The sequence below is a fragment of the Anser brachyrhynchus genome, assembly GCF_964034855.1.
Source record: "Anser brachyrhynchus genome assembly, chromosome: 3".
NCBI lineage: Eukaryota > Metazoa > Chordata > Aves > Anseriformes > Anatidae > Anser > Anser brachyrhynchus.
This window is the reverse complement of record NC_137696.1, coordinates 105,644,042-105,668,573: the sequence shown is the minus strand read 5'-3', so window position 1 is coordinate 105,668,573 and position 24,532 is coordinate 105,644,042. Positions and strand designations below refer to the sequence as shown.

General features: G+C 40.4%; 1 protein-coding gene and 2 long non-coding RNA genes across 8 annotated transcripts in view; 2 read left to right on the top strand and 1 right to left on the bottom strand.

Annotated features, from left to right (window-relative positions):
- The window catches only part of LOC308192740, a 56,403-nt gene extending 47,164 nt beyond the window's left edge, over positions 1-9,239 (bottom strand). For 4 of the 6 annotated variants that reach the window (XR_013949071.1, XR_013949072.1, XR_013949074.1 and 1 more), the window contains exon 1: positions 8,843-9,239. This is a non-coding gene — a long non-coding RNA (uncharacterized lncRNA). Of the gene's footprint in view, positions 1-6,643; positions 6,811-7,745; positions 7,933-8,842 lie in introns of those variants that run through there. The other 2 variants (XR_013949073.1, XR_013949076.1) reach the window with 2 other exon arrangements.
- LOC308192742 lies at positions 3,058-11,568 on the top strand. The gene is made up of 3 exons (XR_013949077.1): positions 3,058-3,996; positions 10,214-10,378; positions 11,000-11,568. It is a non-coding gene; the product is annotated as an uncharacterized lncRNA (long non-coding RNA).
- An 8,489-nt stretch (positions 11,569-20,057) lies between these two features.
- Positions 20,058-23,660, top strand: TMEM18 (transmembrane protein 18). Its single transcript, XM_080585452.1, has 5 exons — positions 20,058-20,158; positions 20,371-20,491; positions 22,031-22,085; positions 22,862-22,955; positions 23,042-23,660. Exons 1-5 carry the CDS (start codon positions 20,111-20,113, stop codon positions 23,129-23,131), a joined length of 408 nt encoding a protein of 135 aa, XP_080441578.1. The 5' UTR covers positions 20,058-20,110; the 3' UTR covers positions 23,132-23,660.
- The last annotated feature ends 872 nt before the right edge of the window (positions 23,661-24,532 follow it).

Here is a 24,532-nt window from a genome sequence, read left to right as displayed (position 1 = left end):
TTGCATGGAGACAGCTCAGCAGATTTGCTGTTAGACAGCTGAACTTCCAAGACACTGCCTTACAGGAAGGCTTTTACATCAATTACACTGCTCAATTCTGAATTGTTATTGAACAGGCATTTCCATATGACCACCAGCAATGGTGAATCAGCCACAGGTCAAGCAGACAAGGGGTTCTGGTGCAGCTCCCTGGTGACTATCTAGGCAATTGATTTAAACCTTTGTCAGATGTCGTACTACCCAGCAGCAACACACAGATTCCTCTGCCGTGGACTGCTGCTGCTGGTTACCCCAAAACTGGCTGACTATTGACTAAAGGTACTTGAAACACTGGTCAGACAAAGCAGACTTGACTGCATCTGCCCAGCACCAGGTGATTAGGACTTGGATAACAAATGTACCCATTTTGCTGTAACATACTAGCGTGGAACTTGGAGGTGACAAACTGCAATAGCTGGCAACCACTAATTGGTCTCCACTAATTGGCCTCAGCAGTGAAGAAAGTTCAAGAGCTGGTCTGGTACTACAAGACTAGCAAAGCCATTAGAAAGCAATAATTAAGGCAATAGCCCCTTGAAAAGGTGTCACAATACACAGATGTCTGACATCTACAGGAGCAAAAGCCCAAGGAGGAGATCAGCCACACCTGAGTTGAGCTGTTTGCCATGGACACAGCACATAACCAGTCAGAGCAAGTGCCTTCTTTCCCCCTGCCATTGGTACTGGTCTAAACTGGACAAGTGGGGCTGAAACTCTGATTTCTGCATACGTGTGTGTGTCTCAGGGGAGTAGGTGTGCTAATATAGCAAGTAGACAGCAATTCTTGCTATTTGGTTCCTGCCAAGTAAATAAATTCAATTCACTGAGTATTACAGTTCTCTTCCAGCAGCCACTCCACCCTACCTACTCATGACATTGGTGGTCAACATCAAATTTAACCGCTCTGCTTAAAAAAAGAATCTCCTATTTAACCTTACTTAAGTAGACTGTGGTTTATCTCAGCCACTTCTGTGTTAATGCTAAGAGTTTGTCTTGTTTAGAACAGGGGCCCTGTGCTGGGAGGTTTCTGTTCTCAAGGCAGCAATTGCTCTCGAACACCACCTTTGCTAGGGAAAGAGGTCGCTAACATAGAAGAGGTTTTTACATAGTGAATTGCTGTTGTGGGAAGGCACTTCCAGCATTTTACACGTTATCTTTGGCAAACAAAAGGACCAGAATATTAAGGTGAGGGGAGCTTTTCTCTTTTGTAAACATCATTGATATGAAAAACTGAGTACATGTTAACAATACTCAGAGTGCTGTCACATATATACTAGTATCTGTCTTTCCTGAAAATAAAGGAGTTGGGAGAATCTCTTTTTGCAGACATTCGGTCATTCAAGCAGCTCTGACTAGTTCCAGTAAAAATTATGTTTCACTCATTTCATTAAAGCATCTTCTCTTTTTCCCTGGTGCTAAAATCACGTCAGAGGCAGGCATCAACACTTTCTCTCAGTAGCTTTCCCTCCAAGCTGCTTCTAACTTCCTAAATGCAGACCACTGGTGAGCCTTCGCCGCAGCCCCGACTATCCAAGCTTGCTGAGCTTCCCAAAAAACAGCCACTCACCACTCAAAGAGTCACCTCTTCCTCTCTCTTCCCTTACAAATTTTACAGTACTGTTCATCTATATTGGAAGCAGCTTCCTTCATTTCTTCAGCAGCACATAGCCCTCCTGCATCAAGATTCCTTATGTTGGCTATGACAAGTTAGAGTCACCTTTGAAGCTATGTTTAGTTTTGTGTGATTTTTTTTTTTTTCCTTTTTCCCCCAAACAGAGGTTTTCACAAAAGCTCCCCTTAACCGTGCCTCCTTTTCCAATTATGTAGTTCTTTTTTTCTTGCTGGCAATTGTATAAAGTGCTGCGAGCTCTTTCTCCCTCTCTGGGCTGATGTGTTCCAGCACTGTACTTTGTGTCAACCACTATGTTATGTTTGCCCAGTTTCTCCACCCTCCCCATTTCTTCTGTTGACAGCTGTGTACCAGACTGCTGCCCCCTTTGCCAATCTGTCCCACACTCATTATTCCTCTTCCTTCTCCTCTTTTTACCTTTGAAATGTGGACTGTTTAGGGATCAATGTCACATCTGCATTTAAAAGGAGACCTCTGCCTCCCACTACCCAATGCATTGTTACACTCAGCAACCTCTGCAGGTGTGTTTTCTTTGTTGCTACCCATTCACCACTCCTCTGGAGCTCCTGTATAAACATTCATGCAGACACATTCCCTGCTAAACCCACAGCTGCAGTTCTTCATTTAGGAAATGGTAGAGGGTTGCTACTAGAGCCTGCAATTTTATGGGTTTTAAAAACAGACCGACACAATGCAAACCCTTCCCACTACAGTGATATCTAATTTAATCAGCTGAACACTTGTTGCAAGGAAAATCTGCTTAAGTATGTTAAAACCAATCAGCCTCAAAGCACTTTATTGATTTATAAATAACGTGTAATTAACTGGCAATCAGAGAACTATACATTCAGGATCAATATCAGCAATGCAACAGATAAACCACAATATTGAACATTTAGCAAAATGTTAGTAAGCATCTAGAATTTTTTAAGTGCTTCTCTAACTAATTGCTGAAAACTTCTAAGCTACCTTACCTCCCCATACACACACACACACACACGGGCCCGCTCAGAGGCAAACAACACTCTTTTGGGGCAGTTTCCCTGTACTTACCCAAGGCTTCTATTGGATATACGGTTTCTTTAGTTTTGTGTATGTCTGTACCTCTTCCAATAATCTGCCAAGCCACATGCTGACGAGAAAGCATCCCTTGAGTTCACATGCACACATATGAGGTGTGGGTCTGTACGTGCTGCCCTCTGTGCTGTCACTCCACTAGACAGATGCTCATGGCATCTGACCCACGTGATGGGCTTCTGCCGCATTCACTCCAGGTCCCTTCCCCACTATCACAACTTTTTATGCTTTTACACTTGTCAAGTTGACTTCTTTTCTCAAAAGCCTCTTGGCAGTTTCCTGGTTATTATTTAATTGGGATGAAGGTCATCTAAAGGAAACTTGGTCATTGCTGTTTTCTTCCTAGCACTATCAGGCTTTAGGCAAATACCTTTGCAAAACTGTTTGGGGTATTCTGTTCTCTCACTCACAGTCCTGTTGTATATTAGCTGTTGTTAACCCAGGCCACATTATCAAAGAAGATGTGCAGATTTGCCCCCACACTACTATGTATAAAAGAGCAGAGTTAGATATCTTTTCCTCTCACTGTCCTGCGGAGGCAAATATTCCTGGCAAAGGTTATGTAGTTTCAACCGTCATAGATGTAGCTTTCTTCTAAGGTTTCATCCATTAGTTATCTTTCAGAACAGGCTGCAGCAATTATGAAAGAAGTATCAGTATTTCCCTAAAATAAGGAATATTTCATTTTATACATGCTCACCACAATACCCATCCTTATTATAACTGGATTACATCTGTTCAAAGTCCAGAACAGAACACAGAAAGCAAAGTGAACTGGTAAATAAAAAACACAGTAGTGTCTTTGAAAACCAGCACGGTTATGCAAGACAGTGTGTTAGGTTTACACAACAAGGCTCTGGTAGCAGAGGGGGCCGCAGGGGTGGCCTCTGTGAGCAGAGCCCAGCAGCTGCCCCATGTCAGATCAGAGCCAGCTCCAGCCGGCTCCAAAAGTGACCCGCTGCTGGCCAGAGCCAAGCCAGTGAATGACACTGGCTGGGCCTCTGGGAGAACAGATTTAAGAAAGAGAAAAAATGCTGGTAACAGCAGATGGGTGAGAGGAGTGAGAAAACATCAGAGAACCAACCCTGCCGCTCCCAAGGTCAGTGCAGAAGGAGGGCAGGAGGTGCTCCAGTCACCTGGGCAGAAGTTCCCCTGCAGCCCATGGAGAAGACCATAGTGGAGTAGTCTGTCCCCTTGCAGCCCATGGTGTCCCACAGCAGGGCAAAGGAGCAAAAGAAGGTGGCTAGCAGGTAGGTGCTTTTAGTTTGCTTTTAGTTCTCACTGCTCTAGTCTTATCAGTTGTCAATAAATTGTATTAGCCTCCCTTATCTGAGTTTGATTTGCTCATGACAGTAGTTGTTCAGTGATCTTTGCAGAGATTTGCAAAAAAAGAATTTGGTGGTCCTGATGGAAACCAAGTTGAACGTGAGCCAGAAGTGTACCCTTACCACTAAGAAAGCTAATGGTATTCTTGGCTACATCAGGCAAAGTATGGCCAGAGGGTCAAGAAAAGTGATGCACTTCAGATTCTGAGATCTTCCTGTGCGCTACATGTGATGCAAGCAGTTTCTGTAGGCTGGGAGTACAGCTGCTGCAGAAACTGTAGTCCAACCACAGTAAAATCTTTCTCTTGCATCTTCACATAACTAGTGAAAGGCACAGCAGCCTCCAATTATTCAAAAAATGTTTGAAACATTGGCACTTAGAAATCCCAAAGGCATTTCTGCCTTACAGAAAGCCTACCAAAGGAATGCTCCATCACATTGTGGCATAAGAAAAGTGCATGGCTGAATTGACAGTGTGATCCTTTACTGTCTGTGTAAAGTTGCATTACCCAGTTAGAAACGGGATATGCCCCATCAAGCACACGCAGATAGGCAGTATATTTCCATCAACTATTTTTGTCCCTATTTGGAAAAAAAAATAAAAAAATCCTTCAGTATTTTTCAGATATAAGCCATAGGAAGGCCCCTAACACTAAAATGTTTCAAACAGGAATGTCTCAGCATGTCATGACAGCATATATATTTGTATATATATATATACATATATACACACACACATATACATGCTCTCTGTCTCCTACAGAGATTGAAGAAAGCGTGTGGAGATGTCTCGATGGATGTATGGGGTGCGGGTGCCCAGGTGCCTCCTCTCTGTGAGGAGAGGCCGGGGCTGCCCCATGCCGGACACAGCCGGTTCCAGCTGGTTCCAACGGCCCCACCGCAGGGCACGGCTGGGCCCAGCACCCAAAATGGCGGTACCTCAGAGATAAGAAATGGCAAAATGCTGCACAGCAGAGAGTGAGGGAAAAGTGTAAGGAAAAACTTGTGAATACCGAGAGAAGGAGGGCAGGAGGTGCTCCAGCAGGGAGTCCTCTACAGCCTTTGGAGAGACCACACTGAGACTTGTTGATCATGAAGGACTGCAACCCATCGGTGGACATGTGCTATAGGAGGGAAAGAGTGTGAGGGGAAAGGAGAGAGCCATTGAGTGGGTGTCTGGCAGCCAGCAACAGTCAAATTACCACAGTACTTGACCACGGAAAAGCAAGTGTTGAAGCAAAAAGAAAGCCTGTACAAGTGCTGAGATTTTTTTTTACACAGACAGAAGAAAAATCTTGTAACAGCACAGTATGTAGGAGATTCTGGCTGAGGCCACAGTTCTGCTTCTTTTTGCTTCTAGCCTCTCTCCTCCTCAGTACTCAGTTGCTCTGGAGGACTGCATACATATGAAAATCACTCATCCATTGATGCTTCAGACTTATTTTTAATTTGTTTTCCAGCCCTTCACCCTAGTCCTTTAACAATGTTTTCTCTTAACTTGCTTCTCTTCACCTGCTCCATGTCACACACTGAATTTTGCTGCCTCCTCCTTCAACTTGCCCCAAACTTATTAGTGCCTCTTTTCTTCCTGAACTCCCGTAGCATGTACATTCCTGTCTACTGCCAGGTTGTGGATACTTTTTTTTTTTGACAGCTGCCCATAGATTCCTGTCCCCTCTGCAAGAACCAACACTATAATACATTTCATTTGATAAGCTATTACTTTAAACTGCAACAGCACTCCAGTACATCATTAAAATTCTCAGAGAAAAAAAATCCAATTGGTTGGTAATGCTTTGTGACTTCATCTCATCCTCAATGATGCAACCAGTGCAATCGGGTTGAAAATGAATAAAAGAAACAGTAAACAACTGGAAGCTGCATTGTGCTAATCTCGTATTCTGTACTGGTTTGTTGTTTTTTTCTCCCATAGCTTTCTGTTTTCAACTTTATAGCACTAAACTTGCTATATAGGCAAACTAGCAGAAGCAGCTTCAGAAGTCTCTTCTTTCCTTTAAAGTATGACAGAGTATATGTGGGTTTGTTCAAACTGAAATGTTAGTCATTACACTCACTGCACATTTGGATTGTACTGTCAGTCTTTGTGTAATACTGGGTACCACAACAAAATATGCAGAAATTTGTAACTTCTCCCAAGCATGACAGTGATACTGACTCCACCCTGATGGCATCCCACACAGTTTCTTGGTTCCCACCGCTTCTCAGACACTGTAGCTCCTAAATGGTTTCTCTGATCACCACCCCAACGTATAAAACTTGTAGATATCCAAATTTATTGCCACAGAAACATTTCATGACTAGAAAAAGGCAGACTCAAGCAGATTGATCTTGTTTGTAATTCCTATTTCCATAAAAACATTCTTAAAAAAAAAACACTATTCATATTCAAGTAGAATGAATAGATAAAAGCACACAAAAAGGAATCTTTTCATTAAAAAAGGAACAATTTTTAAGGAGCAAAATTATTATTATTATTATTATTTTCCTTCAAAACCATAATTATATCTATGCCTTATACTGAAAAATTCATGTCAGGAAAGAACTGACTTACCTTGTCCTATATAAAAGGGGTACTTTAGTAGTTGAAACAGAGTCATCACAATCATACAAAAATTTATAATAGAAGAGACCTATGGAGGTCATCCAATCAAACCTCCTGTTCCAGACAGGGCCTCCCTCAAGGTTAGGCAAGACTGCTCAGCATTTTTGTCCCTCAAACTGTGAAAATATCCAGAGATGGAAATTCCACAATACCTCAGCAATAGCATTTGTGTGCAAAATAAGATTTCCCCTTTACTGTGAGGGAACAGTGATATTTCTGAACTCCTTAATCATGCTCATCATTACTCTAAACCAGTATCTCTCCAATATTTACATATTTGTGGCTAAAGATAAGTGACTAAATGAGGTACTACCAAATGTTTACTTTCAAATACATAGAACACTGTTGAAAACAGAATATCCCCAGGAGCCTTACTAACTAGGAAAGAGGGTTGGGTATGCCACTTAATGATCTTCCTGAAAAAGATGGATTGAGCATTCACTTAGAGAGTTTCCTTTATGGGACTCTTCCTCCTTAGGTTTTTCACCTAGTTTTAACTTTTCAAACAGTGCAATGAGGGTGAAAGGGTAAATCAGAAAGCTCTTGTGTATATTTCCCACAAAGTGGAACTTCCCTCAAGGCTTTCAAGACTCCTGCCCACTTTAGCAGCTATAGTCAACCCTCATATTAATAAAGCCTAATTTAAGAATTCTTACTTCCAGAAAAACACTGCAAGAAAGTTTTCTGTAATTAACACTTCTCTCAAACTTTTTTTTGTTAGAAGTTACCAAGTGCATAGATTTTCTTGCATGTATTATATTGATTCTTTTAAAAATGTGTAAATTCCATTTTCTGACATTGCAATTCAAGTTTCCACTTCTAACGTTTTCCTTTGATACTTCGTTTCTTTAATAGTGGTTACCCAAATGTTATTTCATTTTCATGTGTCATACACGCAGCAAGTGATATAATAATTTAACTACATCCATCTTTAAACATTTAAGTATTACAATTTCAGATAGAGTATAATATATTTAAGAAATATAATTGTTTCAGCTTTGCATCTGCCATTAATCATTACGGTATACAAGTTACCACTAAGATAGCTTACCACTGATGTCAGTGTAATGAAACTGCATTCGATTTTTTCCTCAATTTACTGTTTTATGTACACATCACTGCCAGATTTTACATAGTTTCCCAAGAAAATATGAAGAGCTGAAAACTCCATTGTTCCTTCATTATCTAATTATTCAATGAATAACATTCAGGTATGTTCCACTGAGTTTCTTCCCCCCCCCCCCGAAGTGTTAATTAGAAACCTAAAGATGCCCACTTTGTTATATCTACAACAAGACACTTTCTTTAAGTCTTCAGTGCTTGTAACTAATGAAGATCTTCACTGTTCATGACAGAGGACTCTTCAAACAGGGAGTTATTAACAGCAGTGTTTTCAGAGAGACTGATCGTGGGGAAAAAAAAATCAAGCTCTCTGTTCTGCAGTTTTAAAAAACAATATTTAACTATCACAGAAAAAAAAAGACTTGGTTTATATTACATGAGTTTCAGATGCTTTTTTTTTTTTAATCCTATTTTTTTCTTCCATGTCTCATATGAATACTCACTGGAATCAATCCATCATATAACAACTTTGCACACCAGTTTTAGTCCCTCTTTCCGTGATTGCATATTGCCTACATTTTGGCACATACTCAGGCTGAACTTTACTGCATATCGATAAATTTCCCACATACGGAAATGGACATACAGAAAGGTCAGACTGCACTTCAGTACTAATCCTACTGACAGTATATACATGAATGCAACAAGATTGGTTTCATGCTGGATTTCCTATAACCTTCAAAGCTATCTTAATAAGCCAGAGAGGCACATGTCCCTCCACACGCTAAAGTTTAATTCGTATTTTCCACTGTGTACAGAGTGCTAACCCATTCTCTACCAAAAACTTAATTCTCAGGAAGTTGCAGAGTAATCCTTTCATTTTTTTTTTTAAAGTAGCTTCTCGCTACAGGACCATAATGAGCACATACAGACTACAAGGAACTTGGGTTCTTGCGAATGGAGGTCCAACAGCATCTGCTTACAATAATCTGCATTCACCTGAGAGATAGCCCAGATCTGCTTTAGCCAAACACTTGAGTCTACATATTAAAAAATACGAAAATGAAAGGAAAATGAACCGTTTACCTAGAAATGCAACCAATCTTCCTGGAAAGAAATTCAGATCTTCCCTTCTTTGAAGAAACTAAATTTTATGTCAGGATACTACTATTCACCATGTCATCACATGGAGGTTCTCTATTTTTGTGCAGCTAGCTAAGGCTCCAGAGCTAGCCTTAACAAAAACACAAAGAACAGCCACTGAGATCCATATCTTAAGTTGCAACAGGGATCATGACAGAGTCTCCAAACTGTCAGTGCCGTTAGATAATTTCCTTGTCACCAGGAATCTCAAATTAGCCTCAGACGAGAGTGATAATTGTGATTAGAAGGCAGAAGTGACCAAGTACACCTGGAAAAAAAATCTGCTTAATAAAAACATATCACAGGGCGCTATTGGTTAAACAGTGAGTGCTCAGGCAGCGTGTGTATGGCATGATTAGGAACACTGGAATCACTCTAGCTGCCATCCTTGTGTTCACCAGCTCTCTCACAACCCCAAAGCAGACTTCTCTTTCTTACTGGCAACAGCTGTAGGACACAGCTTAACTGAATTGAGGTACATGATGCTCCTCACCCACAGCATACTGGCAGTATGTGCATGGGCCAGACACAACTGAAGGGGTGTTGGCTTACAGCACTCAGGAAAAAAAAAAACAAACAAACAAAAAATAAAAATAATAATAATAAAAAAAAAAAACAGTAACAGCTTTCAGCATTTCCACAGAGATTCCCAACATAATTCTGTAAGTCTTGGTGGTAAAATTTTCTTCCTTTTTAATATACAAAGAGGGTCCTACAGAAGTCTGCAGGGTCTTTGTATCTGTAGAATATATTTAGCAGTAGGGACTAAAAGGGCAATTATTAACACCCGCAGGAAGCATGGGTAACTGTTCCATAAACTTAAAAGGTATGCTGGGCTCTTTTTATTATGATGAGGATCTATAGCACAAAACTTCCCTCATCTGAGTGTATCTCAAAACCTGTTTTGTGAACGCTGCTTGAAATAATATAATGTTCCTGAAAAAGTAATGCACTGAAGAACAAAATGAGAGTGCCATCTACTGTTGATATTCATCAGTGGATCGTTGAATGCTCATTTCTTTTCCTTTCTTTACACTATGAACTGAAGTATGCTTAGTCTCACAATTAGCTAATTGCACCATTTTTACTGTATATGTTATTTGATGACAACACTCTTTAATCCTGTTTTGGGCATTCACCAGGGAACCGGTTCATGTTTTGCACTGAGCCTTTAGCAGCTTCAGTTGAAATCTCAGTCACAGCAAATTTCTTCCAGCCCTCAACATGCAAAAGCAAAGAGCTGCAAGATTGCTATGAGATTTTACTATGCAAGTATCAGTATCTGATTGTCCTGTTCATATATTTTTCCCTAAGAATCTGGAACTGGAAACCAATGAGCACTTCCCAATGTCCCATCCATTCAGTAAAAGTGCATGAAAGAAATGCCTTCCTATAACAACCTCAGCCTGAGAGGAGCACTAAGACCAACAATAGAGGTGATCCCTTAAGATACCTCTGATATCTGAACAACAAATAGCAGTAAGTAGTAGCTAAGAGATGGTAGATTGCAGTATTTTGATTTTTCCTGTATACGTTAAATAGATCAAATGAAGTAAGCTGTCAAATACACAGAGAAGTATTCAATTACCTCAATTTAAACACTAAACTAAAATAAATATGGCTTTAAATGTTTCCACAGGGAAAAAAAAAATCACTGATTTATTTAAGGACCAAGTATTCTGCATGAGGCCTTCTTCCTCAGTCCACCTTTAGGTATCTTTATTCTCTACACTATTGTCTCCAGTAAGGACAAACTTCCGAGTCCTTACAAAACTTTAAGTAACTGTGGATAACATTCTTAATCTGAACAGTCGAGGTACATTAGCAGTTTAGTGAGCAGCATAATTTCTCAGGTATGAATGAGCTGGGTATTTATGCTAAGAGTTATATGGAACATGCTCTGTACACACAGCCTGTGCACACAGTATGTTTATCTCCTAAACTAAGCACAAAACTTCACACTGCGATGCAACCCAGAGTGTCCAGTGTTAGTGGAGACTCAAAGTACAGCATTTAAAGAAAGAATTAGACAACTGTGAAGTACTCCTGCTATATGCAAGCAACAATTCTGGAAATATTTGTCTTATCCCTCCTTTACAGATGAGGAAAATCCAAAATAATGACAAAAGTAATTGGAGATAATTCATAAGTTTCCATGCTTTCCAGGAGAGGAAAAAAAAAAAAAAAAAAAAAGGCCAGAAAAAAAAGCCAGTGAGAAATCTTGGTAGGCTAACAGATACAAACTTGGACTTGGACTTTCTAATTTCAAAGAGGACAATGTCAACATCAAATTTGCCTCATCAATATAAGTGGTCTTATACCATCATTATGTCTTCAGTTCATGAGAACCAAACTGAGGGCAGCTACCTAAGGGTTCCCATCTCAGTCCTGACAAAGATTATTACTCTGGTGATCTCAGCCAGGCAAAAATTTCACTGGAAGCCTAAACAACCTGATGACAGTCTGCCAAGGTCACATGGAAACTTATCTCTGCAAAGTCCCATCCTACAGGATCAATGCTGCATTAAGTTAGAAGAAAAAGATGAATGCAACACATTTGAAAAACAGGAACAGAAACTAAGTCTCTGGTAAAGCCAGGCAAATCTATCCTTGCTACAGGGAGCCAAATAATTTTGTCTGGAAGAATGAAAACAAGACTACTGCAATACTCAACCTTCAGTCTCTGGTGCCTGGAAGGGGACCAGAGGACCCTCCTGAGAAATATTCAAAGCCTTTGGAAAAGGGAGATTAACCATCTTCCCCAGTGAGTACTTCCTATTATGCTGGAGTCTCAGCATGGGAAGTTCTGAAATGGAAGAAATTTGCTAATACTACAGCTCTAATTTTGACTCACCATAATACTGGTTGGGAGGTGGTTAATTTCTGTGGTTCATAACTCATGGAAGATAAGCTACCTATTGCTAGTGGTGAAAGTCTAGATCTGTCCTTTAAGGAAAAGATCTCTGTCTGCATCTTTCCCCTAGTAACAGTTAATGACACATTGAAGCCATGTGTCCACATCGCTGCAGCAGTCTGCTTAAGGGAAAGCAGGAAAGGAAGGCAGATTAGCTATTTTCATATGATCATACTTTTAATTTGTTTCCGTTAGGGCAACCACGAATCAGTTTATCTCTTTACTCTGAAATTACGGTCTGTTACCCATACTCATATAAGTGTAGCATCTGGTAATGTATTAGGAGAGTTTGTTCTGAAACCATACACAGACAGTGCTGTTAAACAGGGTAAAATTTAATTCCACTCCAGAGAAAACAGCAGTAACAAGGAAAGGATGCTACAAGGAAGGCTGCAAAATGGTGAATGTTGAAGGTGCTCTTCCACATATTGCTGGGGGTGGGGGCATAAACCACACAGGTAGGTATTATCCTTCAGTTTGCAATACAAGCTCAGGAGTAGATCTTTCAGTGGTGCCCCAGTTGTTACCACATTTTGTCCTTATCTTTCTTCTGCTGTATTTTTTTGTTTTTGTATTATGTTTTCTAGCATGCTAACAAAAGGCACTGCATGGGAGATTTTTATTTTTTATTTTTTAAACAAATGGATACTACCTTACTTTCTGGCAGTACTGCTTATGTACAAACAGGGAATGGAAGGACTGAACACAAAGTAAAAATGGTAGGAGTGGATCTCCAGTTGTAAAATATTTTTTCCAGAAAGGAAGAGTTGGATATGGTTGCTGGGCAGATACATATTTCTTGCTGAATTCTATTTCAACAGAACAAGAGCTGATGGTTGGCCACAAAAAGACTCAGTAGGTTATGGGAATGTACATAAACTTTGGCTTCAGCAAGTACTCTAGGTAGTCAACTTTTGCTGGCAAAGCCAAAAATTATCTTTGAAAGGCAGTTAGGGGATGTTCCTAAGGACTGAAAAAAATATCACGACTTCCTTCAAGTAGGAGGATGTGGGGTACCACAGGCCAATCAGCCTTGCTTTAGTCCTTGGGAAGGTAATAGTGTAAATAACCCTGAAAACCCTTTCCATCAATATGAAGGACAAGAAGGTGATTGGGAGTTGTTAGCATAGATTTTCAAAGGAGAAACCACACCTGACAAAACTGGTTGAAGATAACAGTATAATATTCTCTTAGCTTTCCCTCGTACCTCTGTACAAACCCAGTTCTCTCAACTTCTTGTATGTCAAGGGCTTCAGACTCCTTATCATGGTAGTGCTCCTCCACTGACTTGGTCTGGCAAACCAGTATTTTCCTTGTAAGTGGGGAGCCCAAAATGGAGACAGTACTTGAGCTGTCGTCTGATATATCCAGACAATTTATTTTCAAAAAGAAACTGTACCATAGCCCCTATTTCTATGATTCTTCTATCTAAAAAACAAAGCTCTACCTTTTGCAAAGTACTGCACTTCAATGTGCCCTATGTACAACTGCTTTTGTGGTAATGTTTCTCTGCAAATGGCAATTTCAAAAATAGATCCATTCCTGTATGTTTCACTTCCCAAATATCACACAATCCTGGAACTCTAAAAATTGGATCTGCAAATAAAAATTCAGCAATTAGGCCTGCAACTCTTTGTTCTGCTGCTCTAAAGTTTAGTCTTTGCTCAAAATGCTCTATGCAAAATGCTTTATGTATTCAGCACTGACTTGGAAGTGCCTGTGCAATTTGACCTTTCTCAAAGGTTTTCTAGGCATGCTGTGTGTTACCTTCCCAAACTTTTTTGCTGATTTGACTCTCATGTAATTATTCCCTTTAATAATTCTAGCTCTTGGTTCTCTTCTCTGTTGCTGAACTACTACCCTGTTTTTCCACCCTTCACTCCCGATTTATTAAATCAAGATGATGAGCAAGAGGCAGCACCAGCTCCAAAGTACAAGATTTCAGAGAGAGCTTTCAGTCTCATAGATGAAAAGGAAAACATCTCTCAGAACAAGGATATGTTTGAAAAAGTGTCTCTCCCAGTTGATCCTGTTCCTGCTGCTCCCTTCTCCATGCAGCATGTGCTTCCCTGCATGTTAAGAACAAGGGGCAAAAGAGGCTAGGTTGTGCCATACAGGCATGCCTTTAAGCAGAAAATGCAATGCTAACATCAAGTTCTGGAACCAAGGCAGACAAAATCATGAAGGTTGCCCTACACAATCTAAATACCTCTGTACCTTATTGCCCTTCTTATGACAATAGCAGTATTGCAGTTTGACAGTGAATTATGTGCCACACACTACACAGTCGCACATCAAAGAAATGTAAAAGTATTTGATTTCCATACCACTCTGTGGAATGACATAACATGGTACTTCTGAGCTTAAAAAAAAAAAAAAAATCAATGCAGCAGTTTTAAGAGAAGAGAGCTTCAGAGGGAGTCAAAGTGAATGTAAAATGCATAAATAAGAGCAGGATGTAATACTGTCAGGGCTGCTTTTTTGCCTGCAATTATGTTTGGCCTCTTCCACCCTGGACAAAGACCCAACAGAAGTAAAATCTGGTTGTTTTGCCAGAACACAGCAGGGCTTAGAAAGAATCCTGAGGAGATCTTCGGTGGGATTAGTAGCATAATTTAACAGTCAGTCATGTTGGTAGGTAGAGAACAAAAAGACATTTGCATTTCAGACTGTCTGTAAGGTTTGGGAATAGAGGAGGAAGTAGAAGCCTGAAGCTATTCTGCACTGAGGAAAACACCCTGGTAGAAAGTAGATGAAAGAGATGAAGTTAAAAGAACAGGACTCCGAAAAAGACACACAAAATATCCATTTCACTTTCAGGCTAATGCAATATTGTTTAGTGTACACAACTAAGCTGTTGATTTTTCTCATTTAAATTGTGGATTTATGGAACCAGATTAATTCAGGTTGGAAAGGATCTTAGGTCACTACAACCTCCTGCTCCAGGCAAGCTCCACTATGAGGCCAGATCAAGGCCTCATAGGCCTTCATCATGCTCAAGGATTTATCCAACTGGGTCCTGAAAACCTCCAATAGACGCCCTACAACCCCTCTGGACAACCTGTCCCATTGCTTGATTGTCCTCGTAGGGAAAAAGCTGCTTCTTACATCCAGCCCAAACTTCCAGTTTCAATCTTTGCCCATTGCATCTTGTCTTCCTACCACCTCACCAGAAGAGCCTGGCTTCATCTTGTTGATAATCTCCTCACGGGCACTGAAAGGCTGCCAGCAGGTATTCCCCAGAGCCATTTCCTCTCTAGGCTGCACAAGTCCAGTTCCCTCAGCCTCCTCCTGAGGACGAGTGCTACAACTCCCTGAACATTTTGACAACTCTCTGCTGAACTACCACTGTCTTCCTTGTATTTGAGGTACCAAAGCTAGATGCAGATGTGATCCAATGAATACTGAATCCCTTAATTTCCTTGGTATATTGTTAATACTGCCCGGGAGACTTTTGGCATTACTTACTGACAGGGCACGCTGCTGGCTTATGTTCAATTTTTTGCCCATCAGGACCTCCAGGTTATGCTTAGCACTGATGCTCCCCAGCCTCTCAGTCCCAGTTTGTATCTCTGTGAAATTAAAATTACAGAATAATATATAGACCTCTGGAGGCCGTCCAGTCCAATGTCCTTGCTCAAACACAGGTCAAGTTTCAAAGTTAGAGGTGGCATCCATTGTCTAAACCTGAAACCCACAAATGACATATCCCCAAACAATCCACAGGCAGTTTTAAATTCTATTTAAAAAGCAATCTTGGTAAAAAAAATATGATTGTTTGTTTTCCAAGTGCAACATAAGCAATACGATGTAACTAGACGGTAGGTTTAGATTAGACATTAGGGGGAACTTTTTCACTCAGAGGGAGCTGAGGCACTGGCACAGGTTGCCCACAGAAGCTGTTGATGCCCCATCCCTGGAGGTGTTCAAGGCCAGGTTTGATGGAGCTTTGAGCAACCTGGTCTGGTGGGAGGTGTCCCTGCCCATGGCAGGGGGGTTAGAAGTAGGTGATCTTTAACGTCCCTTCCAACCCAATCGGTTTTATGATTCTATGATAAAAGCTGGTACCATAAAGAAAAAAGAAAGAAAGAAAGAAAGAAAGAAAGAAAGAAAGAAAGAAAGAAAGAAAGAAAGAGAGAGAGAGAGAGAGAGAGAAGAAGGAAGGAAGGAAGGAAGGAAGGAAGGAAGGAAGGAAGGAAGGAAGGAAGGAAGGAAGGAAGGAAGGAAGGAAGGAAGGAAGGAAGGAAGGAAGGAAAAAGAAAAAAGAAAGAAAGAAAAAGAAAGAAAGAAAGAAAGAAAGAAAGAAAGAAAGAAAGAAAGAAAGAAAGAAAGAAAGAAAGAAAGAAAGAGAAGAAAGAAAGAAAGAAAGAAAGAGAAAGATGACAGCAGCTGCAAAAATAATGGAAACACTCAAAAATCAGTGAAGGAAAAAAAATGGTGAAGGATTTTAGTAAAATGAATATTAGAATGAATATACAAGTGCAGTCTCACTTCAGTTGTATTGGGAAGCAACTGCAAATTTGAGTCAGTGTTTGAGCACAACTGTGAAAATAACAGAAATCTTCAGGGCAGACAAAAATGATGGCCTGGAAGCGACCGTAGCAATGATGATGATACAGACTTCTCTCCTAGGCTGAGTCTATTTTTATACTACTCTCAAAGCTTCAAAAGTCTGTCCAATGCACTCTCTGCATATGCAACAGCCTTCTCCAACAACAGCAAGCAGGCAGGAGGTGCAGAGATGAGCAGCCCTGTCCACAAAGCAAAACTCTGCAGTAGGATCTTTGCAAAGCAGAGAAATTGAGTATACATATCACTAGCCTCCACCTGTGTCCAGATCCTATCTCTGCCTTGGACAAGGCTCTGGTGAGGTGCTGCCTCATTCGCTAGCTTGCTTTTTGTCTTCTGACAACTTTTTTCTTCCCTCGTGGAGACACAAAAGAAGATATCCATTAATTCTTCCTTTTGCCCTCTGAGATACCTGCCATGTGTCCCTTGGAGAATCTCAGCTCATATGCTTGGGGTGGCAGACAGCAGAGTCCAGTGGGCTGCCAGGCACGTGTCTGTGATTACATCAGGAATCAAAGGAAGAGATGGGAAGTGGGGAAAACGGAATGGGGAGAGAACAGCTTGGGAAAAGCATGGGGGAAATTAAAGGGCCAAAAATCTAAGGAGCCATGCCATTGCCAAAGGACTGACCCCCCAGGAACATGGAAAGAGATCACTGTTGAATATGTCCTTCTCAGATATATTCATCTTGTCCAGAGATGGAATGGGTCGGTACTTGTTGGCCAGGTCCATGCTGCATGAGGCCACTGCTGATGGTGTGTCAGTGGTGGCAGTCCAAGCCAAGTGCCCAGTCTGGCCATGGTTAATTTGCAAGTGCAGACAAAGCTGCTGTATCTGCTGGATGGTGGGAGGCCCTGACCTTGCAGCAGCAAAGCAGCTTGTCCTCTCCTCAGGAAGAACATGAAGGAAAGTTTTTCTCCACAGGAGAAAAAGGAAGCAGTGAGTCAATTAAGCACAAGACATTCACTACTGCCTCTCCCATTCCTCACTGCAGTCCGGCTCTGGCACTGTCCCTCTGGTACTATCCCTCTGGTACCCCACTTCCCTCCAGTGAGACTCCAGATAATCCTCCCTGGGGTCTGCACATGTTGTGCTGCTGAAGACCCAGGTAGCTCATTCCCTCAGAACCAACACAGGCGTCCACGGCCAGCAGGAGAAGCAGCAGGAAGTGGCAGTGCACCCACCCTGCCTGATGAAGGTAGCCACCTGCAACTCTAACATCAGTATGAAACAGAAGCGCCTCAAAAACAGTGAAAGGTTCCCAGCGCTGTCACTGAGTGTAACCTCTACAGAGCCACCACCCACATAAAGGCCTTGACTGCACCTGCCCAGAGCCAGCTGATGAAATGAATCCCACATGTAGTACTGAATAAAAGACAATGTAGACAAACTGTGGTACACTATTATCACTTAACTGTTTAGATCTCTAATAGGATAGGAATGTCCATGTATTTTGCTTTTTTGTTAATGTTACTGAGGTTGATGAACTTTTACACCTGCTGCAATCTGGTCCTAACTCGCTATAAGCTGCGGCTGCAATCGCACATTCGGATTGTAACGATCCATGTGACAAACCAAACAATAACAGGCCAATGTGTCCATACGGTGGTGCCTGTTTAAATTGAGACCACTGTAAACTGTTTCACCACAATGCCTTGAAAAATTTCTATAGTTCAAGAAAACCCCATCCCTCCTAAATGAAAACCAGTTTACAATGGAATATACCTTATAAACATACCCCTTTCCTATGTAAAGCAAATTAACATTTTCATTTGTTGAAAGGGAAAAAAATAAAATCTTTTTATCTACCTCCTTTTGGGGAGATCTTTTATCCAATCTGCTTGAATAATATGGTAGTGTGGAAAGAAAGCACGTACGAATTTTAATCATAAAACAGAAAATTGAAGCTGAGTTTTAGATACCACTTGATTATGTTATTTATAGTAAAAAGACCAGAAATGTTTGTCTGACCATAAATATTATTATACTGAGTATTTTTTTTTTTTTGCTTCTACAGCATTTTTTAAATTACGATCTAAACATAGCATACTGGCTTTGCAAAATGCTATAAAAAGACAAATATACAGGCTTTTCCTTATCAAAGAGCAATGTGTGTATATTAACTTTTAAGTATGTTTCATTTCACATTTCATTCTCCACTGAAAACACAAGAAACAACCTACACCACACACAGGTGCTGGCAATACTTAGGTATCTGCTACCACCTGCTGACAAACAGCATTACTGGCTTTATTCTAGTCAATCTTACAGAAGCAACTCCCACTTCCCTATAAGAAACTTACACTGCTGCCACAGTGGCTGACAGTAAAAGCTACATTTTTTTTTTTAATACATTATGTTGTAGCCACAATAAACCACAAACTTCCCATCCACCCAGTTTGTCTGTACTACAGATTCACCACTGACCAGCATGTTTGCTCATAAAGCAGCTAATATATCCTTCATTCACTGAAGCCTTTCAGCTTTTGCAGCTTGTTTCTCCAGTCAGTTACTGAGCAATTACAAGAAACTAATTCCTCATTTGCAAAAATCCCAAGCAATTTAATTTATTAGATTAACTATAGGGCTTTTCAGATGACAAGTCATTTTCTTTTGGCCTTATTTCCCAATTTCCCAATCTATAAAGTGGATTTGAAACTTTTTTTTTTTCTGTTTTAAAATTAAGAAGAAAACAGTAGTAAAAATGACAACCTTTGCACCACCCTGCTTAATTTTACAGTACTCTTAGTAAAACCTTTGTTTGGCCTCCAGACCCTCTTGCTGAGGAAAAACAAAATACCAAAAACCTAAAGTAGAGAAATAACCTCAGTTTCAGTTATCTCACATTAAATTGCAGGTATGTGTGACTGTAAAAAGAAAGTGGTTCACGCTGATGGCCTGTATTTACCTATACAGTAGACTAAATAAAAAATAATATTTGTAGCATTTACTTATACATGCACTTCTAAACATTCTGGAAAGAAAAAAAAAAAAAGTGAAAACTTCAGAGTTGGTAAGCCACAGCCACGGGGGGTGGGGGGAAAGCAAGCAGAATGTGGAGCTATAGTATGACAGTATGGACAGTATGGATTGTTTGACAAAGATAATTATATTAATATTCATAGTCTCCTTGCCTAGCTGATGAGCCTGCATTTGACATGCCTGTTTAAGAGCAATATGTTCTTAGGTGCAGTAGGTCCTTAAGAGATCTGCATGCATTTGGCGAAAGGAGTTATAAATGAGTCATGATTCCCTTTCCATCACGCAGTATTTCATTAATTTATTATTATTTCAGTTAAAATATTTTTAACTTGACTTATGCTCCTGCATGGTCAGCTGTTGTTTTTTTTGTCAGTGTTCTACTGAGCACAGCATGATAAAAAAGCACCCTCAGCAGCTTAGCTTCAAACTCAAACACTAAACGGAGTCAGAGCTGCTGCTGCTTTTCTGAAGTGTTATTTTCGAGGGCCACCACTTCGCACACAGAGGGAGAGGTGCTTTTTGATACAAGCAGACTGAGCAAGGTCAGGAATGCCATTCCTTTCCTCCCTCACTGACGACCGCACGTCCGCCATTTTCCCTCCCCCTAAGCCACCAGCGCGGGGCAGGGACCTTGCGTTCGCCGAAGTCTCGCGAGAAGACGCCCAACGGCCGCGACTGCGGCCGTTGGGCGTCTTCTCGCGAGACTTCGGCGGCCGTTATGTGTGGTGAGGCGGAGCGCTACCGTCATGGAGGCGCCGCTGAGTGGCCCGCCGGGGCTGTCCACGATCGTGGCGGTGAGGCGCCGTCCTCTGAGGGAAGGGGCTGGGGAGAAGGCGCTGGCCGTTGCGTGTAACGGGGACTTGCTCGTATTGTGTGGGGCAGCCCGCGCTGGGGTGCTTGGTGAGCGCGGTCCGTGACTGAAAACGGTGTTCGGTGCGGTGTGGGAAGAGGAGAGCTGCTCCAGCGGTGCCCTGATTTCCTTTCATGTCGTGTTTTTTTTTCATAGCGAACGGACTGGTCCGAGCCCTGGTTGGTGGGGCTGGCGGTTTTCCACGTCCTCTGCTTCCTCTTAACTTGCTTCTCCTTCCAGCACTACCGGGTGCAAATAGGGCACTTTCTCTGCATGGGTGAGTAGTGCAGTTGTGCTTCCCTGAGCTCCTCGTCGGGAGATACAGGGCAGGTGTGTTGCTCGCACTTCCTGTATTTTGGTGACAGTTTCTTACACAGCCCAGGGCTTTGTAATATGTCTTGCAACAGATAAAGTGCATACAAAGTAGTATTCCTCTTGTACTAGTAGTATATATATATCTATACACAATTGATTTGCCTGATACAGAAGCTGCCATGACCTATAAATATTTATGTGTTTATTTGATTTCCATGACTGTACAAAGCAGAGACTTGAGACTTCTTGACCATAGTGAGAATCTGGGATAAATATTTTTTTTTTGCATGGTTACACCATGTGTGTTACGCTGCTTCTCAGGAAGAAATTGAGAGCAGCTGCTTTCTGCTCTGCATTACTCTTAATGCTGCAGTTCAGTAAATACAGCTAGCTTCAAGCTGGATTCATTTTTGGAGCAGGTTCATCATATGCCTCACTGACACCTGTGATAGTGGCATGAGGAAGAGCAAGACTGATTTAAAAGTGTCGCTTAGTCAACTAGTCAAGTGGTAAAACTATGACTGGAAGGGAGTTACTTTTTTTTTTTTTAAAAAAAGATTGGGATACTATGCAACATGTGAACGGTTTCTGTAAATGCTTAAGTGTAAATTCATAGATGTGCTGCGAATGTGTAGTACCCTAACTTCAGATAGTAGTCCTAGATAAAAAAGCGTGACACCAGAGCATCTAAAATGATATCTTAATTCCATTCTGGTTATTGGGAAGTTCTGGTGTTTCTTTTTACAGACGTAACTTAGAGGGAGTCATCAAGAAGATTGTTGGAAACTGTGCTGACTTTTTTGTATATCGTTTGTTTTCTGAGCTCTTCCTGTAAACTCAGTTAAGCAGGATTTCATGGTTGCCTGTAATATAGCAAGTGTATTTTGTGATCACTGAATACTTGGTAGTAACTATATGGGATTTTAATTTAAAACTGGAATGATCAAGGGGATGAAGAACAGCCTACAAAGAAAGCCTCTCCTACAAAGAAAGACTGAGAGAGCTGGGGTTATTTCTTCTAGAGAAGAGGAGGATCCAGGGAGATCTTATAGCAGCCTTCAAGTACCTAAAGGAGGCCTACAGGAAAGCTGGAGAGGGACTCTTTGTCAGGAAGTACAGTGACAGTGGCTTTAAACTAAAAGAGGGAGGATTTAGATTAAAGGTTAGGAAGAAATTCTTCCATCAGAGGATGGGTGAGGCACTGGAACAGGTTGCCCAGGGAAGCTGTGGATGCTCCATCCCTGGAAGTGGTTAAGCCCATACTGACTGGGGCTTTGAGCAACCTGATCTGGTGTCAGGGGCTTGGAAGTACTTTTAAGTTTGGAAGTGTATTTAAAGTCCCATCCAACCCAAGCCATACTGTGAAATACTAAATGTGCAGTTTGATATTCTGATGATCAAGTTGTAGTGTATGATGTGTATACATCTCTTGTATATATGGCAGAACTGATGGCAGTTGTTTTTAAATAATTACTGAATCTAATATTTTTTTCTTGTACAGTGGGTTTAGTGTACTCTGCAGAATATATAAATGAATTAGCAGCCATGAACTGGAGGTAAATATTTACATTTTCATATTTAAATGAATGTCCTACAAATATTCTTTTTTCATATATATCAATCCCCCCAAAAAACTTAACCTAAAGAGAGTCTCCCATCAGTAGAATGGGATGGCAGAGGGTTTCTTGCATTCATTGTTACAATACTTCTGAACTAAACCATAGGGTGTGACATGGTTACTGCTTAAAAAAGGAATATTTTTGAATAGCTAGTGTGTATTTATTATATTGCTTAAAATCACATCCCTTTTTATTAAACTTGCATACCAGAGTTAAACTGATAGTTTGTCATAAAAACTGATCATTTTCTGATATAACTGAAAATTGTATGTTTAACAACACTTTGTGCAGACATCTAATTTTAAATCTTTATGTTCCACCTAATTCATGCATGGCCTAGGTTACAGCTTCACTACATTTGTTATTTCTGTTACCTCTTCTAATACAAGAAACCAAAATAAATATTTAAAAGTCATCTCAGACACTTCAAGATAAGCTTGACTTCTAAGGCACAGATATATCTCTGGTTGTTTTGAGTCTTGAGCAATAAAACTGTAAGAAAAAGGCTGGTACTGTAGTGAACACTAATAACCGATAAGATAACTTACTGTCACTTCCGGCTTCATACATCTGGCCTGTGTTTGGGGATCCCAAGAAGTAGGATAATCTGTACAATGTCCATGTTGAATGATTACTGTGAAGATATAACATTATGTGAACTATGTTGAATAAAGCTTCCCTTTTAAATTTTTTCTTTATTTTTCTTCTTTCAGGAGGTTTTCTAAATACCAGTACTTTGATTCAAGAGGAATGTTTATTTCATTAGTATTTTCAGCACCACTACTTGTGAATACTATCATAATTGTGGTAGGTTTTCATTTATACGGGTACTTTTTTTTAAACTCACCTGTATAAATGCAATTATCAATTTAATTAATTTACCTACTTTTCAGGTCAACTGGGTGTACAGAACTTTAAATGTTATGACTGAACTGAAGACACTACAGCAGAGAATTAAAGCAGAAAAACAGAAGAAGAAGTGAAAGGGTCTAACACTTTTTTTTTTGATATCATAATAATACTTGTCCATGCAATCAGTCCTACTGCTTGTTTATGCAGAAGCAGCAATTTTTTTGTCTGATACCAAGAGGACTTTGCAGCCTGTGGCCATGGACAATGAGAAAAACAGGTATCTACAATACATGTAAATTTCTCAGTGAAATTGAGAAATCTGGTCTTACCAGGTCTTTGTGCCCTTCGATGTAAACTAGTTCTCATCATGACCAAGTCTGTTAATATTGGTGAGACACAACCTTCCTGTTTCCGTTTGCCTATGTATCTTTGTAACTGTCTTAACTGTGTATTTAGCCAGTCTCTTGCTACTTGTGCCAATGGAACTGTTGTGAATTCCAGTAAATGAGGAATTATGTTCAGAATGCCTCAGGAATCCTTGCTTCTGTGAAGCATTTCACTTGTCTGTAAATCAAGTTTCATACTTCCTGTGTGTATTGTATGTCAGTGAATAGTTCTGATGATTAGCATTTTATAAATAAAACTATCCACAGTATTTTACATTGAGTTAACTTGATTTTTTTAAGTCACTTTTGTTCTTTGTTTCCTAGAAATTGCCAGTTTTCTGATATCTTGTACCTAATTTGCATACGTCATTCAAATCGTGATATCAATGCAGTTACATAAGTATATTTTCTTAAAACTGGATGAAATTTCAGTAGTCTCTTTCCCTTTTTAGAACAGAAGGGAAGGAAAAACTTTAGGATGTTCTGTGTTATTTTGTTAATCTTGTTTAGATTTTCATGCTTGACTTTTTTTTAATAAGTTACTGAAAACTTAAAAAAGTGAAAATATAAAGACTTCAGTTTTTCTTAGAGTTATCTGTTTTTATTTGATGAAGGAAAATTGGGGGATGGGGGGAGTAGAGTAAAAGAGTCCATACATTTTTAGTGAAAGTTGCATCTGGAAGTGGTTAATCCTTTATGTGGAGACCTAAACCTCTGTATAAAATCAGTTTAATGATGATCTACAAAATCGAGCTTAGATAATGGTAATGTGAAGAACAGTTGAGCATGTAAGGCTAGATTGCAAAAGCAGAACACTCGTAAGGTTTTAAGCTTGCCTGTGATTTTAAAAATTCAAATAGTCTTGACCAAAGTGGAATTACTGTTAATAAGCAGGAAGATAATCAGATGCATGTGTGTATTCACGGTATGAGGGCTTCCCAGTTCAGGGGAGAGTGAAATGTTCTGGAGAGTCTCACAGCATTGTGGAACAGCAGTGCACTGTTGGCCTGGGGTCTGTTTCTTTAATTCTTCCATGGATTAATTTAGCATGGCTCTCCTTAAACCTCTATCAAGAATTGCTGACTACTAGGCTATTTATATATTAGCAAACTAAATAGATGCAGGCTTAGATGTTGTCCCATAACC

Coding starts and splice junctions, on each gene's coding strand:
- TMEM18 (XM_080585452.1), top strand. CDS start 20,111: ATGGAGGCGCCGCTGAGTGGCCCGCCGGGGCTGTCCACGATCGTGGCG. Junction 20,159..20,370: donor GGCTGTCCACGATCGTGGCG/GTGAGGCGCCGT, acceptor TTTTTTTCATAG/CGAACGGACTGGTCCGAGCC. Junction 22,086..22,861: donor TTAGCAGCCATGAACTGGAG/GTAAATATTTAC, acceptor TTCTTCTTTCAG/GAGGTTTTCTAAATACCAGT.